Source organism: Alligator sinensis, unplaced genomic scaffold (genome assembly GCF_000455745.1).
Source record: "Alligator sinensis unplaced genomic scaffold, ASM45574v1 scaffold20_2, whole genome shotgun sequence".
Lineage (NCBI taxonomy): Eukaryota > Metazoa > Chordata > Crocodylia > Alligatoridae > Alligator > Alligator sinensis.
This window is the reverse complement of record NW_005842012.1, coordinates 1,692,045-1,710,664: the sequence shown is the minus strand read 5'-3', so window position 1 is coordinate 1,710,664 and position 18,620 is coordinate 1,692,045. Positions and strand designations below refer to the sequence as shown.

Here is an 18,620-nt window from a genome sequence, read left to right as displayed (position 1 = left end):
TTTCCTTCATTTTGGCAGGACCTCTGTGCCTTGCAGTGCCTTACTAATAGCAAGGCAGGGCAGTCACTCAGAGGAGTCTAGCCATGTTGGCTGTGAGGGACTGATGTTAGTCAGGCTAACAGCAGTGACATGGCACATTAAGAAATACCTGAATGTTAGTTCTGTCCAGAAAGGCAGTGGTAAAGATTGATTTTTCAAGTTTGATTGAATCGCTCTGTGCTTTATCTTCTCTTCAGTATAAATTTGTGAGGTACAACAATTGTTATCCAAATCCCAGAGCTTACACTCCATTTTTTTCCTCAACCTTTACACCATCAAAACTCTCACTACTACAACAGCAGATGTTTTTCTTCTTGGGGAGAAACAGGGTCATTATAGTCCCCAACAAACAGGCAATATAGCTGTGGTTCCTGCCCCCCTGGAGTGCTGGATAAAGGCAGGAAAAAATCTTAGTTGGAAAAGTTGCCTGATTAAGGAGGGAGTGTTTTTCTCCGTATCCGTAAGTGAAAAAAGTTAATTTTGTAGGAGAAGGGGTTGAGCAAGACCAATGATCATCTATTAGCTACGGTAGTCTATTGTGAAGAAAAATTACAACAAAGGGCATTTTAGATTTTAATAATTTTCAATGATTATCTATTAGTTAAGTTAATCATAGGTAACAATTAATTTTTTAGGAGGAGTTGAACAAGACCTATCATTTTCTGAGCCCCATCCATGTCGGAGATTCAAAGGAGACACAGTGGGGTGGTTCCTTGTTTCCCTTGCAGAATGAGGCAGATCCAGATCTTGGTCTGAGGCTGAGCTGAAGACCACTCTGTAGGATGCCCTGTCCAGAAGTCTCTGCTTCCAATCACGCTAGACCCCAGGATCCCCAGATGGTGGAGCTTTCACTACCTTTTTAAACGTTTTTATTTTCCCAAATCTTTCTTGGTTTATTCTCCTCAAACCTTTTTTTTGGCTTTAAGGTTTTTCTCCTCAAAACAGTTCAGCCTCACCTTCAGAAATGACAGAAGCAGGAGCCCAACCCTGAGCTGGAATGTGGACAGATCCACATTGGCAGGGTGGAGGAGGCACAGTGAAACCAACTCCCAACCCGTAACTGACTTCCAACCAAGCTCCCAACTGGCACGTAGAAGAGGTCCACACTGAGATGGCCAACCAGGCCACGTGGAAACTCCTTTCACAGACACCAATGGCATGGAACTGTTTTTTCCCCCCAAATGTGCATGGAACCCAATTCCCACCACTCACAAAGCAAGTTTCACTGGTGTGTGTTGAATCTCTGGAAAAGGTAAAATCCTCCCTTACCTATCAGGATGAAGATGTTTCTGTTCCCAGCCAGCATTTAGAAAAGTCTGTGCTGAAGTGGTTGAAAACCCTGACAGCTCTACTTTCTAAATCTGTTTTGTCTGCAAGACGATCAGCTCCCATGGCAGGTGCCAGCTACTGCAATCGTACTGATGCTAGTGAGTCATTTGCCCCCCAAACCCCCAGCTCACTTCTAGTTATGTGTGGTCAGTTCCCATTCATCCAGGACCCAGATGCAAAGAGCACCAGAGTGAACTGGTTCAGATCCCTTTCCCTGGGAGACAGGTCTACTTCCTCTCCCCCTTCAGAGAGGGAGGTCAAAAAGTGCTATTGTTTGCCTTAAGGATACATGCCCACAGACTATGCATTCTATCTTCCTGGTACTTTCTCCCTTGCAGAGCCCCTTAACCTTTTTCTCAGAGACTTGTCTCAGAGGACAAGGTGATGGAGGATTTTACTCACATTCAACTCTTGAAGAGGCAACATAAATCTTTAAGCTTCTCATGGGAGAACTGTTACATCTAGATCTTCCAAAGAGATGCAGGGAATGTTAAGGCTTTGGTTTCGAGTCAGATGGATAACTGAGAGTTTCAACTAAGCTGTCAGCACCTAAACACAAATCAAAGTAAGCTTCAATTATGCAGCACAAATACAAATCCACCCTGAAAAGCTGAAGGAGACCTGCAATTCTTCCTTACCAGTTTAACAAAGGTGTGATTAAGGTGGAACTTGCACACCCTATCAAAGCATCACTATACCTAAAAACCAAAAGGTGTTCATTATTCTACCTACGGTTAAGCTTGCTCTAGCCTCCTTAGCAAAAAGACTAGTTATACCAGCTGAGGGAGTGTGATGGCCAGAAGACACAAATAGGAAAATAACATTCTCTCATAACATTTCGCTGGTAGCTTTTTAAAAATTGATGCTTCATTAAAACCTGTTGCACATTAAAAGCTTCCAGAGATTGAGCCAGGGGTAAATTGCTGGTTTATCAAGTGATTCTACTTGACAACATTGAAGTTGCAGGCTAACACCTGATAATCCTTCCAAATATTGTGTCAGAAAGTGCTTTAGAGAGCTTGGAGACAAATCTGTCGCTGAGTTTAGACTAGGCAATAAGTCCTTTCCTTCTTCCAGTGACAAAATCTTCAAACTACTTTATCTCAGTAGGTTTTCCTCTTGAAGATCCTGCTTTCTCAAATTTCCTGCATTGTTATTACACACTGGGCGTGTGTACATGAGATGCTTAACAGCACATTAGCATAGTTTACTGTGAGTAAGCATGCGTGTCTACACGTGCATATGCTTACTATGCAGTAAACCTCCCTAATCCTGAGTAAATTTGCTACCTGCAAATGCAAATACTTGAGATTACTAACAGTGCATTAGCACTTGTGTAGATGCCTGATCTACCAGGGGGCAGGAGATAGCTCCCTGCCCCATCTACCAAAGAGAGGGAGATAGCTGCCTGCTGCTGGGGTGGGTTCTGCCACAGGAGCCCGGGCAGGAACTATGTCCCCCTGCCCCAGCAGCAGAGAGCTCCAAGCCCCCTGCTCCAAGATCGCAGTTGGGGAGCTGGGGGCTGGAAGACCCTTATCTCCCAGTGCTGGCTCCGCAACTGCAGGACTGGTGTTGGGAGACCCTTATCTAGCAGTGCTGGCTCTGGTGTAAGCTGCTCTGGGGTAAGCGCTTTTGGACAGGCATCTACACATGCAGAGATTAGGGAGCAGATTTCCTGCTCTTTGTACCAGGTTTCCTGCAGCCCTGCAATGAGCCCCTGCCGCCACCAGGTGGAGTTCTAGGCTTCCCCTGGGTGCTAGCCCCTTGTCTAACAGTGCAGTCATGGAGCCAGCACCGGGAGATAAGGGTCTTTCAGCCCCATCCCCAGGGTCGTGGAGCTGGCACTGGGAACTCCCTGCTGCCAGAGGCAGGGGCGCCTGTACCCCACCCAGCTCCACGAGTGCAGAGCTGGGGTGGGAACAACTTGTTTCCCCCACCTCACCTGCTCCAGGTTCATGGAACTGAATGGAGAACAAGCTGCCCAGCCTCTGCCTGGCTTGCAGGGCGGGGGCTAGGAACTGTTCTGGTCAGGGACAGGTCCCAGCCCTGTGCCCCAATCGGGTGAACGAGCTATAGCAAACTTACCGATGGAGCCCAGCAGGTATGAGCTTGGATAATCCTCTTTATGATTGGTGGAGCCCATCCCCCAATCAGGTAACTGTTGTGAGGGGCTTGCCCTGCCCCTGCTCGGGGCAAAGAGAAAAAAAAAAGAAAGAAGTCTCAGACCTGGTTCGAGACTGCACTCTGCCAGCCCAGCACAACTTCAGGGGCAGAGCCTCCAGAAGAGAATAAAAGGAGTTGTGTGCCCAGCATGAGGGAGATACATCTGGGACCGAGAAGAACGGGGCTTAGAAGTGCTAAGGAGAGCTGCTCAGCAGGGTGAAGCAGTAGCCTGGAAGAGCCCCTTGAAGACTTCCATCAGCAGGGCATGGTGGACTGCTCCAGCAGCTAGGCTCTCAGAGCACAGCATGGCATCCAGACCCTGGGAGCTGTGTCTGCAACCTCTGGCGTGCAGCCAGAGACACAGTGCACAGGTTGGTGCACGGAACTGGATCTTCAGAGCGCTTGGGCAGTTCAGGTCCCCAACCCCTGGCACAAGGCCAGAAGCTCAGTGCAGGAGGCACTGCACGGTGGGTCTGGGAGCATACCAAGCCCTGGTGCAACACGAGGCAGCCTAGACCTCCAACCCATAGCAAAAGGTTGATTCCAGGGAGCCAGATGGTGCTCGGGCTACTGAGTCAGCGGGCAGGGCTGAGCCAGAGGCCCCAGAAGCCTTGCCTAGTGGTGCCCCGTTCCAGGGGACAGCAACCCCTGAAGCCAATCCAGGCGAAAGAACAGCTTGGCACAGAGGATGAAGGCCATCCTCCAGGCCTGGGAGCCATGAGTTGCAGGGAAAAAAGATTCCCACAGGGGAGGGGAAGTTCCCCTTGCTTAATTAAGGGCTCCTGAAAATGGAGGTCCCACTGGGAGGGCCCCCATGAAGTTACCAGCTTCCTTGAAGGGTTTGGGAAAAGGCCCAAGAAGCATTGGGGCTTCCCCTTGGGATTAAGTTTATCTTTGAGGTTCTTGTGCCATAAGTGGTGTGATGTCATGCCTTATATTTTGTGAACTCTCATGTTTGTGAACTCTCTATTGTAAATTAGTAGATGAGTAGAGTCTTAAATTTATAACTTTGACTAGGGCTTTGCTGGGACCCCCTTTCGCTATTATTCACCTGTTGTTTATTTGTATTTATTTGTGGTTAATTTATTGTTCACTGTCAGGTAGTCATTGGGTACGGGCCTGAGCCTCTACATCCCGCTGACATCCACCAGGGTGGTCTGCAACCCTTTTTGGGCAGTCCAGGTGAAGTCTGATGCCCTCTTTTCCCACCTGCCATGACTTTGATGATAACCAGATGTAAATGAAAGGGAGGTGGTGACTACCTGCCTCCACCTGGATCGACCACTGGGTTCTGCCCCAGTACCCGAAACCTCGGGGAAAAGGATGACGAAAGGAATACCCCGAGATGATTCCTTATTTTCCTCTCATTTATTTTTAGGGTTTCCCCCTTTTTTTTTTTTATATGCTCTTTTTTTTCCTTTTCTTTTGAAAGATGCAAACAAAAATGCAGTCCTGTATAACTGGGGTTCTGCTCACCCCCTGCAGCTCGTCGGCAGCTTCTTCTCTGCCCCGGCTTCTCCCAGGCCCCTTGCTAATTGTAGCCCTACCGGGCTTAATTGCCAGCACACGATCACTTAACGAGGAAGGGAACTTCCTCGTTAAGGCAACCCACACAAGAGCCCGTGTTCCCCATCCTTCAGCTTCCCCATTCCTAATCTAGCCCGGGAGCCACTGAGGAAGTGCAATCCTCTTCCTCCATCCAGGGAAGCTTCCAATTGTCAGCTGCATCTCTTCCTCACCGCAGCCACCTGTGGTTTACCTGGCGGCCCGCAGCAGCTGGCCCGCAACATCAAACGGGTGGTGGGGCAGCATAACAGAGAACGGAAAGCAAAGAGAAAAAAAAAAAATGGAGCTGACGGCTCGGGCACATCCGCCCCTCCAATCCCTCCTGGGTCTTCTCCCACTTTTATCCTCTTCTTTCCTTCCACCCTCCTCTTCACTCCCCACCGCCTCCCTTTCTGCCCCACCTGCTTGGTTTCCGGCCCCCTGGATATCGCCCCAGCTGTGGATTAGCACCAATCCGCTTCACCTGCCAAGGTGGTAAAGCCAGGTGGGGGTGGACGGGAAGCTCCCACTGCAGCATGAATGTCTCGATCTGGTGAGGTCTGTGCCCCTGGCTGGGGCTGTGTCCCAGGTAAGTACCCTTCGGATCCTCACATTCACCTATACTTATCTATAGTTTATCTGTTGGTTATCTATGTTTATTTTGGGGTTTATCTGTTTCAGATCAGATACTTACCTGTGACTTACCTGTATCTGGAGCACTGCTATAAGGTTTTATAGCATTTACCCAGAGGGGATTGTTTATGTTATTTGCTTGGATATCATATATAGTACAGATGTTTATATCTATGTTTCTTTTCCTTGTGATAATTATATACAAATTTATTTACCATAACTTAAGTCCCCTGACTGTCCTGGCCTGGTTCTATAGGGAAGGAGGGAAACCGAGTGGTCTGCAGTTCCCCCACAGCACATGTGCCCTTCAATTGGAAAAGGGGAGTGCACCTACCCAAGTACACCTGGGCTACAGAGGCATGAGGGGGCTTGGAAAGAGCGGCAGGGGAGGGGCAGGTCCCACGTCCTCCCCCAATCCACCAGTGGGACAGCTAGCAGCAAGCTAGCTGCCCCACCAGCAGATCGAGGCAGGGGGCTGGGACCTGCCCCTCCCTTGCAGCTCTCTCCAAGCCCTCTGCCCCTGACTGGGGAGCCAGGCCCAGGGGCTGCTTCTCCCCACCCCCCCCTCCAGGTTTCCTGGCCTGATGCTTGCTGCTAGCCGCTGCGGTATCACCCGGGAGAGCCTAGAGCTCCCCTCGGTGGCGGCAGGGGCTCATTACAGGGCTGCAGAAAACCTGCAAAGTGCAGCAAATCTGCTCCCTAATCTCTCCATGTGTAGATGCCTGTCCAGAAGTGCTTACTCCAGAGCAGCTTACACTAGAGTAAACTCAGACCGGATCAAATGCATGTGTACATGTGCCCTCTATGTTGAGACTTTTGCTGCCCTTCCTGAAAGACAGAAGATGAAGGCTGGGATACTGTGAGAAAGAAACACTCAAGCTTCTCTTGATTTGTAGCCTCTCAGATCCCATAAAAACCTCTCTCTGAGGAGCATATCAGGGTTGACCTCTATCTGAAAGCATAAAATAGATGCCTGAAAAGGATATTTAAAACAACTTTCTCATTATCTCAGGAACAAGATTATCCTTTCATAAATGTAACTCAAGGTAAACTATCAAAGTCTCTATTTTGTAGCACCAGGAAACAAAGGGTTCTATAGCCCATCTCCTATACTTAGGAATGATAGATCCAGCTCTCTTGGAGGGTACAGGTGTTTTGTAATGGGCACAGAATTGTTTCTGGTATACAGAGAAACAATGGCAAGCAGATAATTTTTGATCTCAAGGTCTCTCACAAATCCATAGATAGGAAAATAATTCAGGTTGAACTCCATAATTATGAATACCAGCTTCCAATGGAGTGAATCTATCTGGACCCCTGCATACTTTGGGGAAGGTGTGATCCAAAGAGACATGGCATATAGCATGTATCATGCTAACAACTATAAGCTCACTCCTCCATTTCAGCAGATGATTATTTTGGAAATATGGCATAAAACCAATAAAAAGGTAGAAAACCTTCAGCGCTACTTAGGAAAACAGTTTTGTTAATTTTTCTTGTTGAATTTTTCAGAGATGATTGGCTCAGCCAGAGGCTCTTGGAATAGAATCCAGCCTGGACCAACTTGCTTTCTTGTACCCCAAAGACAGGTTGGAAACCTATTAATGAATCTCTCTGCTTCCAAATCCAGTTGGAAAATGAACAGAGATACTGTGCGAGGAAGATGCACTGAAGGCTGTGTTTACCTTACCTTGGGGCTTGGACGCAAAGTGTAATTAGTTATTACTGGTGTAAATAAGAAGCCAACACATGACACAGTCAGTCCTATCCTGATGTAACTTATTTGAATCCAGGGTAGGATTACCAAGGAAAAATCAGGGGTAAAATTAGACCAGCATGTCACGTGTCCAGATCTATCTTGAGGTAGTCATTTGGTATATGCAGACAGGCATATTAGCTATCATATGAGGCAGATGTGGGGACCTTAGGGATAGAGTCCTGGCCAGTTCCTAGGACAAATGTGTTTGAAGAAATGCATAACTAACTATGGTTTCATTTCAAGCATGCCAAGCTCTGAAACCTTCTTGGGCAAGAGGTGGCACTAAAATGTGGCACTACTACAAAGAGACACTAAAATATTGCAAACAGCTACTCTAGCACTGTCGGTAGTGTGTCTAATCCAGAGCTCTGGATTTGTTTGGTGCATGAAACTGATGCAAATTACACTAGAGTAACTGCGTCAAGTGTCCAGATCCTCAGAAGTGGGTTCTGTCACTGAAAATAAATTGCTAAAAGAGGAACAGGCCGTGGTCATGATATATCAACTTCTCATTAGTTGGCAGGCTTTTTCTTAAAGTTGGTTTTCATTTGCATTTGAATCTCTCTCAGCTTCATCTCACCTACTCTACACAAAATATAGTGGAACAGGGACCTATCATGAAAAAATATCCAGTGCTGCCTAATCCATCATCTGGGAAGCTGAGAGGAGGAACTTCAGTCACTAATTGTAAGAAAGTGATAAAGTCCCACTTCCAGTCCTACAGGAAATTGACAAATAATGTCTTTATAATACTGGACCCAAAAACATTCTAGTAAGGTTACTAGATTGCTTGACCATAAGACTCAAAAGCCACACTTTTTGGAAAGATAAATCAACAAATGCAGGTGTATTGCACTGTAAGAAACCCATAAGAATCTCTCATCACCAGCAGTGTTAAGATTACCCTCAGTTCCCAGATTTCTTGAATGTATACCACACATCCTAATAAAACTAACATTGAGATTTGCAACTGACAGATCTCTTCCACTTCTGACTAAAAGTATATTGCCAAATTGCTTTGCCACCTCTTTGCCCAAGAAGGTTTCAGAGCTTGGCATGCTTGAAATGAAACCATAGTTAGTTATTCATTTCTTCAGACACATTTGTCCTCAGAACTGACCAGGACTCTATCCCCAAGGTCCCCACATCTGCCTCATATGATAGGAAGTGGTATTGTTGTCCTTTTGATTGAATTAAAATGTCCTACGGAAACAAATGCCTACATTAGATGTTAATCAGAAATGACAGAAAAATACAGATATCTATAACTGAGGTATATATAGATACCTATTTTTTAAAATTACAGTAAAAGCTCTGTTATCCGGCATCCCCCGGGAATGGGGGATGCCGGTTAATCAAATACTCCGGTTAATCAAATGTGCACTGTCTGGTGCACTCCCCAGCGCCAGTGTGCCGGAAGACAGGGAAGGGGGGCCCTGCGCAGGCTGCTTTTTCCCGCACAGGCTGCTTTGCCCCAGGCCGTAAGCCAGAAAAGTGGCAAAGAAAAACTCAGCTCATGGCGGTGAAATGGGAAGTCCCCTAGAAACGGTACTTCCGGTTTCGCTTTTGCTGCATCGCTCAGATGCTGGTTAATAGAGTTTTCTGGCTAATAAAGTGCCGGTTAACACAGCTTTTACTGTATATGTATTAATTTTTTTGGTCCCAAGGCCTAATTAGCTATTTCAGGTTCTATTTTAGTTAAGCATTGTGTTAGTTTGTGTGTGAGCTTACACAAACCCACACACTCATTCATATTATAGAAATCTTCAGCTTTCTAGTGATATTTTATTTAAATCATATTAATACAGTATTTTTGGGCACTGTAAGTCTGTGACATGCCAGCTTGACCTTCTTGGGAAAAAATAGTTTATGGTTTGAGATTGCATCCAAATGATTGCCTAATCATAATTATTTATTGGTTATATTGCAGCTAAATATACACAGACATATGCTGGCCTTTGCCAGTGCCATTTGTTAGCTGAATTGCTGCCACTTTATTCTGGGACTGGTTCTTCAAATGGTGCCTGTTTGACAATAGCCTTGCAGCACTCCAAGATGGTTGCCAAAGGTTCATTCATCACCTGGGAATAGCCAAAGTAATTTCTGCTGTGAAAAAATCGTAATATGTATAGTACACTCTTCTTACTTGCCCTGCACTTAATCTAAGACCATATTATTTTTTCAGTAATTTAGTCCTCCAGTTTATCTTCTAACATTTCAATCAGTCAGTTCCTAGTGACCCAGATTTCTCCCAACTTGTTTCCCAACATTGTGATTCAGTTATCTCCCTCTTTCTTCACAACAATCCTAGATGTATTCTCCTCCCACACAAAAACATCTCACTCGTGGATTCCATACAAATGAAATCATTTGTATATACATAGTTAAGGAGAGTTGAAAAAATAACGCATTTCTTTCTCTACAAGGACTTTTCCTCCAAGGACTCAAGATACTTTGACAGTGTCACTTTAAAAATTTTGGGAGAGGGGAAAAAAACGATACTAATAAAATGTGCAAAATCTTTCTTTTGGTTTTAAAATATTTCTTTAAAACATTTTACTTAAAAATATATGACACAGAATACACAATAATGAGGTGTGACAGACTACTTACAGGCATTTTTTGTGAGGCAGTCTTAAATTTATGCTAAGAACACCGTTATGTTGAACTACATCACTATGCATTTTGTATGTCAGAAACAGTGTAACATGAAAAGACTTGGGCACATGCATGACATTGTCAAAAAACCCTCCAAAAAACAAGTAAGTAGGCACAAATTAGAGAAGTACCTGTCACTGGGAAGTACACTTGCTTTGTCTGCAACACTCTTTTGTTCCAGTAAATAACTTAGTGTTCAGCCTCAGTTTACTCTCCTTATCACACATTCTTGGTGTTTGAATACTGATTTACAATTATACTAGATCTAATCAACCCAGCAAATTACAATTGACTTTCTTTTACTGACTTTATACCCTTTATACTATCACCAGCTTTTACTTTTTGATATGCTGAACTCGATTTCTGTTACCTGATTAGGGCAGGAAATAGCAGCAATATATTCAGAGGGAACCTGCACAACTGCAAACAATAAACAACATACAGTATTTAGATATCTTGTCAGCTCCTGTGAATACTAATGAGCACGTCATCCACAGGGGTAAATCTGCACTGGAACATAGAGTCCTGGAGACTTAAAACTCAACATTTTCTATAGGAAATCTTTTTGCCGGAATTTGACCTTCAGTGGAGTTCATCCTGCAGACAGGTATAGTTTTCAAGCATGGCAGTTCTATAATGAGCTCCAAGCAGGTTGATCCATGAACCTAAGTCTGGGCCTATGATTTTATGTCACTATAAGGGGGGAAATAACAAACTGATCATTCAGAAAGAATAGACAACTAGGTTATAACATGTCCCCATCTCCCAGCAAAGTAGCTCCTTTCAGCCATTATCCAGGCCAAGGGGAGTGGGGTTGTAGCAGGCGGCAGGTTTCAGGGGGCACATCTACACATGTAATTAACATGAAACAATAAACTTCAGCACTTACTGTGCCTGAGCTTATTGCTCCTGGGCATGTCATTTGAATGTGTGGCGGGGACTGCAGCATGTTGAGCCAGGTAAGAGCAGCACGGGCTGGCAGGGGGCCCAGGAGTCTGCCTGAAAGCCCGGCTCCAACCCAGCTCAATGTGCTGTGGAGGGGCTGGCTGGGGCACGAGGGTGCTTTAGTGTGGGGCTAGCCAGCAGGCAGCCTCTGCACTGAAGCATCCTCATGGCCCAGCCAGCCGCATCAGTGTCTACAAATGTGGTGCTATAGAGTAAAAAACTCCGCCACAGAATCGTACTTGTATTTACAAGTACAACCCTGCTACGGAGTTTATTACTTTACTCCAGCCTAATAGTTCTGCATGTGTAGATGCAACACGTTTACTGTGGAGCTAATTGGTGAACTCAGCAGTAAATGTCTTGTGTAGATGCACCCAGGATGTAGCAGGCTCCATGCACCAGGGATTGCAGCCCATCTGCAGGCGTTAAGCAGGTGATGGCTGCTAGGGGGACTGGGCCAGCTGCTGGAGATAACTGGTTGGCCAGAGGAAGTTAAAACTCAGAAAGTGAAAGACAAAGGGATATCAGGCTAGTGACTGCAACACTGAGGATTAGAATTTTACTTCATAAATCTACTGGATACAAATAATCTTGGACTAAATATAGACATTGGATTTATGGCACATTACATCCTGCCTGCCATCTAATAACCCCAGGTAACCTGCCTGCAGCTGACCAACTACATTATTTCACACATTCCCCCTGCCCCATCTCTACCCATATTCTCCCAAACTCTCATTTGCATTTTCACAGACCCGCATGTTGAAAATTAGCTTTTCTACCTTATAGGTAGCTTTTCTACTTTATAGAAAATAAAGAGAGAGTATTTGTGCCCGAAAGCCTGCAAAGAATATTTTTTCAACTATTTAATTGGTCTAATAAAAGATACCACACTGAACCAGGGTACTCTCTCAAGGCCTGGGAAGAGACTCCAGGGTTTGGACACTCTCGCAAGGCCTGGGGAAAGACCCCAGGGTTAGAATTAATACTTTATTGTTTTGTATTATTTGTACGTGGGTTATTTATGAGGTTTGTTGTGTCCTGGGAGGCAAATTTGCCCAGGACAAATAAAGACTATGTGCAAGAAGCCTGATATCCTGCTTAAAGTGAACTGCAGCAATAAAGAGAGGAGTGCTGCAACAAGGTCTGGAGGTGCTGAAACAGCAGTAGCAGTCTAGGCAGCTCCAACTGCAGCAACAGCAGGTCCTGAAGAAACAGAAAATGCGATTCCTCAGAGAACAGCTGGCTGCCTTGAGAGAAGAGCAGCAAAGGGCCCTCCAAGAGCAGTTTCAAGAATTCCAGCAAGGAAAAGAGGCAGAGCTGGCTGCGCTGACCACCCAGCTGCAAATCCTGGAGAAAGCAAAAGACACTAGCCAAGCCTCTGCAGAAGAGATGCATAGTGAGAAAGTCAAACTAAGCCAGAGAGTCCAAGACCTGGATGGCTGAGTTTACGAGGTTACCACAAGGTGCTAGCAGAGAAAGGGCCAGGCAGGAGAAGCCAAATTGCTGAAAACTCTGCTCCAAGAAGTAGAAAACAAGCTGAAAGTCAGCTGAAGCTTTCAGGGAAGGAGAAGCTTGATGCACTAGAGATGAAGCTGCCATAAGCCCCTGCTGAGAGCGCACAGCTCCCAGAGAGCACTGAAGGAAAAGCAGCATGAAGCTGACAATGTAAGGGAAGTACTGAGACCACTCTTGTTAAGATGTCTCGACCTCAAGTTGGGGGAACTGGAGGTTAGGTACAAGCAGAAAATAGAAGCAGCTCTGGGCAGTATACAAGCACGATGTGAGTAGTACCAAGTTTTTCTGGCTGAGACAGAAGAAATACTCCAAGCACTGCAGGAGAGGGAGGAAAAAGAGAACCAGACATGGACAGCAAAAATAACCGTATCTCAAGAGGACTTTGAAAAGTCCCAGGCCTAAGTGCAATCTCTAGAAGAGACTGGAGAAGCTGAGAAAGGAGCTGGCGAGACTTACCCACCCAGTATGAGGCCTCTTGAGAAGAAGTATTTAAGTTATCCAAATAGGTGAAAGCTGAGTTATGCTACTACAAACAGAGAGAGTGATGGTCTTGAAGAGCCAGGTCCTACAACTAGAGGCAGAGTTAGAAGTGGCCAAGGTGGAGTCAGCCATAACACCACTGCCACAGAGAGAGGCACTGAGTTATTTCAGCTCCAACCACCCCAATTATGGATACAGATACTATCCTAATATCTAATGGAGAATATCTATCCTAAGAGTTGACACAGAGGCACTTGCTGAAACTGTTGCTTCAGCAAGTCTCTTCAGACTGAGAGCAAATCCTCCAGAAAGGGAACAGGGATCAGGCTTAGAACTTTGGCACTGATGTAGACATGCCATCATACTGAGACCTGACTATGAACAAAAGATGCCCTATTAAGCTAACAGGCCTAGGCATTCTCTTACCTCCCTTCTTGGTTCTGAGCCAGCTTCCTTAGCCTCACTCACACTATTATTTCCTAGAGTGGCACTGCTGGTCTCTAGACAGAGCCGTAACTCCCCTTCTAAAGGTCTGTGTGGAACTAAGCCTCTCATTTTAAAATTTCCCTTTAACAAAGCACTGTTCCCCAGTTATCTTCAAGAGGCTTCAAGGATAGAACTAAACTGTATTCTACACAAATAGCTATTAGGGTTTCATGGCAAAATTGCCCACGCCTAAGAACTCTCCAATCCAAGTCTTGAATTCTTCCAGTCATGTCATTTATTAGAGTTACATGAAGATAATTCTATCCCACTATATCTATCTATCTATCTATCTATCAGAAGAAGAAGATTAGTTTTAACAGGGATTATATCCTTGAAAATATCAAGATTATCAGGAAAGATGTGATCACAGGCTTGTGACAATCCCATCATTAAAATAAAGTTACCGTCTTGAAAATCCACAAACGAAAAGATTTCCTCTACCCCTGTGAGAAGCTTTTTCAAGATTTCTTAGCCCCAAATCCTTACCTGACAAGGAACAGTTAATCACCCCAGGTAGCCTCTCAAAATAGTCATATTTCAGTGATCCCCTTTTTTCTCTGCCATTTCTCTATTCTCTTCTTTCCTCACTACCTTTTTTATTACAGCTTAAGCTGCTACCTCTGTATTGCACTAAAAAGCAATAAAATCTGAGCAGTAATATATAGCAGTTTATTTAATTTATTTCTTTTACTGGCCTGAGTACGACATTTCGTTTTTAAATATGTTAAACAGAAATCTGTCATTTATACCTCCACTGTATTCCATAATATAGTAAAAGATTATCAGTAAAAAATAAAAAAAAAATGACAGCAACAATAAAAATCCCAATAGCAAGGTCTCAAAGGAGATGCAAAGCAGTAAAAGAGGAATCATCATACAATCCAGGAGGCAGTACCAAGGAATCAGGCAGTCAGTCACAACACTAATAGGACATAAGCAAAGGAATAAAAACTGTGTGTGAAGGGACAAGCAATCAAAACAGTTGAAACAGCAAGGGAAATACTGGCATTCAAGCTTCTCCAGGGTTTTAAATCCAAGTGTATGTCTAACAAGCAAAGACAAGAGCAACAGATTTAAAAATCCCTAAAATGAATAAACCAATTTACAAAATGGCAATAATAAAAAGTGATTTCAAACTGCCTGTATAATCCAAGTCAGGGAGACAGGAAGAAATCTAAAACCATCTGATAGCTGACTAGAGAAGGAAGGATTGCTACAGATACTAATAAGACTCTGTAAACAAAAACTATGACTGGATCACACTGCTTTCAGTACCTGCTTTATGATTGAGAACTGCAAAATGCAAGCCCTTTAACTTAAATTCTTGTAACAGCCTGAGGGGTGGGGCCAGAAACATTGCCACAGATATGGGAGTTTCTCTAGGGGAAGAATGCCCAGTGCAAGAGAAAGAAGACAGGAACTCGGAGACGCCAGTCAGAGCCAAAAGCGAGAGCTGCGGAGCTCTCCTACTGAGCTGAAGATGGAGGAGGCTGAGACACAGCAAGAACAGGAATCTCTCACACCCACACATCCCCAAAAAGGGAGAAAGCAATTATCAAAGCAGTATGAGTCTCAAGAATCAGAATAAGAGAAAGGTCAACAGCAATATGGATGGGCAAGTAAAAATGGGAGCCGCCTAAGAATCTGAAGCGGCAATTAGCTCTGTTTTCAACACAAAAATTATAATGATTGTCTACAGCAAGATAAGAAATATGGAGTAGTTGTCTTTGCCATTAAAAAAATGGCAGTGACAAGGCACCTTTAGTTATACTGTGAAAAAACTAGGCAAGATCAACGTCACTTTGTGTTTGATGTCACAGTAAAAACTCCACTAGTTTGTACAGAAGGATTGCCCAAATTATTTAGTTTATTCCATGGTTTAAGTATACTTTTTTTCACCAATAGGTGAAGATGAAGCTTGTGACAGATATGTACACTCTCTCCACAAATGAGATCAAAAGTCAACAGGCCTGAATATAACTGTACACAGAAGTGTTCTGACTCAGCAGCCCAAGCCATTTCTTCCAATCCTATTTTCCTCTGTTCCCATTTGCAGAAACAGGAAGATTCATTTGAGGAACCGACAAAACCACAATAGTTTGTTCCCCTCAGCTGCAGCTGTCCTCTGAATACTCTTTGGCAGCTACAGCACACAAATGGAAATCTTTGAAGCCATACTGTGCCAAAACAAGTTACATTTTTAATGACTTCTTTTTGTATTGTATCAGACTGTGACACATTTACCCATTACAGCATTTTACCAAATTCTTTGGGACACTTTGCAAAGCACAGCCCTATTTACAATATTAGGAAAATTACTACATCAGCTCCATTCTAAACTGAACCTAGAAACTGACATGCCAAACAGCAAATTAAAAAAAAAAATGCCCGACTAGTTTTCCTAGTTATAAACAATGAAAATTTAACAAATCCACTGAAATAGCACTACTTTTTCACAATGAAACCCCCACCATAGCTTTGTGTTTCAGAGAAAATAATTGAAACCTACTCATCACCTTTTTACTTGGATGTACATATTGAAAGTTCTCAAATCTAATAGTTTTAAAACACATCTACAAGGACAATATAAATGCTGTCAACCTGTGCTGCAAAGTATGAAATACAATTTCATCTAATAGAAGGCAGCAGGGGGCAGCAATATGCAAAGTATAAAAAAGACATACTGTTTACCACGCTGTACAACTGATCAATACATATTTCAATTGTACGCCAAGTATTTATTTCCTCTGTCCTGAAAAAAATATTTAATCTTTTTTAAGTAAAAAATAAAAGTCAGGCCTTTCTTAGCTTCCAAAAAGGAGTCATTCAAATAGTGATTACAGAGAAAAAAAGATTTCTGTATTTAAAATGTGTTTTAAAACAAACATATACCTCTCTCTCTTCCCAAAACTTCTTATATTCTAAGGAAGGTTTGGATTATCTAGGGTACAAAATCACTACTGATTGTAGCAAACTAACTTGAGTTCAGGAGTTTGAAAGGAGGTCTGGATGTTTAATTATACCTCTTGAATTTGTTCAGTTGGGATTGAAATCTTACAAACACAAACCAACCAGTCCTGGATTAAAACCAGAAATTACAAGGAAAATACCCACCCCGTGACTACCCCCAACACAATAAATTCTTGATAAGGGCCATGGGAGATGTTAATTTAATTGCACAATGGGATCTGATCCTGGATCCTAGAATTGCACATCTTGCCATACCAGATATGCATGGCAGGGCAGGAGATTTTGGGGATCTGAGATCAAATCCTACTGTGCATCTTGCTAGGGAGGGGAAGCCCTGAATTGGAAACCTAATCTTTGATCCAGAGGTCCCCTTGCACCTGGAACTTTAAAGGTTCAGTGCACACCCAGGCACTGGGGAATGGTATAGGGCCAGCGGCTGCTCCCTACCTTACCTTACAGGGGAAAGCCCCTGGGCCCCAGACACAGACCTCAACAATCCCTTGTACCATAACATTTAAAGTTGCATGGCTTTAAATGTCCCAGTATGAGGGCTGTACTGCTGGTCTTTTAAGGGACAGGGAGCAGCTGCATCCTGGACACAGTCAACTGTGCAGAGGGAAGTCCCCCAATGCAGAAAACAGCCATCACCTGTCCCTTGAGAGGAAGAGGGGAGAGAACCCCATATCTGGGAAGAGTTCCCCATCTTGGACTCCCACTACCATGTTCAAACAGCATGTATGGAGCTCAGCTGCTGATGGGCATGGGGAAGGGCTCCCTGATCTCAGCATGAGCCCCAGCATGTTCATGCCACATTTCAAATGAAAGTGCAGTACAACTCAGCCACCAAGATGTTCCACAACACAGGTGGAACATCTTTATGGCTGATTTGTCATTTTACTGCACCATAAATTACTTACCCGTGTGGCATATTTCAATTAATGCATTAATTGTGCCATACATATAACATCTGCTGGGGGACTAAGAGGTCAGTCAATGATGAGAGAGCAGGGTCAAGAAACATTATTTTGAATATAAAACTGGCCTACCCATCCCTATCCACTCCTGGGCAAATTCTCACCTGTTGTAAGCAAATGCAGCTACTGTGACTTACACAAGATTTATATTTGAGATCACAATTCTTGAAAAGGAATTCACTGTAGAAATACGTATTAAACTAGGAACGTCTAACTCAAAATCAGTTGGTGAGATATATTCCCATATTCCCTGCCAACATCAATGCCAATCAGTTGGTGAGATATATTCCCATATTCCCTTCCATCATCAATGCCCCCCTCCCTCCCCCCCCTGCTGACTACTACTGATTTTCACCGCCAGCAGTGATCAATAAGGATAAATTCAGCAGCAGGAAAAGTGGGGGAAGCAAGGGGGGCAAGAGTGCCCAAAAGCCTTCCTGGCTCACCAAGGACATCCGGGAATGCCTGGTTGCCAAAAAGGCGGCGTACACCCGGTGGAAGTGGGGGGGCTATCTCCAAAGAAGAGTATACCTCCACTGCTCGGGCCTGTAGGGGGGCTGTTAGGAAAGCTAAGGTGGACATAGAGCTAGGACTAGCGTCCAAGATCAAAGATAACAAAAAGTCCTTCTTCAAATATATAGGGAGGATGAAGAAGGCGCCGGGAAATGTGGGACCCCTGCAAGATATGCTGGGCAATCTGGTGGTTGCACCAGAGGAGAAGGCAGACCTCTTTAAGAAATTCTTCACCTCCGTTTTCTTGTGCAGGGACCGGGACTCCCCCACCATGTTTCAAGATGGACTCGAGGAGAATGCCTCCAGACCTAAGGTTGAGGAGGACCGGGTTAGAGTGCTTCTGGAGGGGCTGGACGTGTTCAAGTCAGCAGGTCCAGATGCTCTCCACCCCAGGGTGTTGAGGGAGCTAGCAGGGGTTATTGCAGGGCCCTTAGCACGGCTTTACGAGCGCTCGTGGTGCTCAAGCCAGGTGCCAGATGATTGGAAGATAGCCAATGTGGTCCCCATCTTTAAAAAAGGGAGGAGGGAGGACCCAGTCAACTATAGGCCTGTCAGTCTTATCTCAATCCTGGGAAAACTCTTTGAGAAGATCATCAAGGAGCACATCT

General features: G+C 44.4%; 1 protein-coding gene across 5 annotated transcripts in view; it reads right to left on the bottom strand.

Annotated features, from left to right (window-relative positions):
* Nucleotides 1-18,620, bottom strand: part of OXR1 (oxidation resistance 1) — a 461,315-nt gene that overhangs the window by 162,511 nt on the left and 280,184 nt on the right. The window contains exon 2 of one of the 5 annotated variants that reach the window (XM_025202026.1): nucleotides 1,771-1,917. The exons of the other annotated variants lie outside the window; for them this stretch is intronic. Within the exon in view, the coding sequence (XP_025057811.1) occupies nucleotides 1,771-1,813 (43 nt within the window). The 5' untranslated portion in view covers nucleotides 1,814-1,917. The remainder of the gene's footprint in view (nucleotides 1-1,770; nucleotides 1,918-18,620) is intronic. 5 annotated transcript variants of the gene reach the window in all.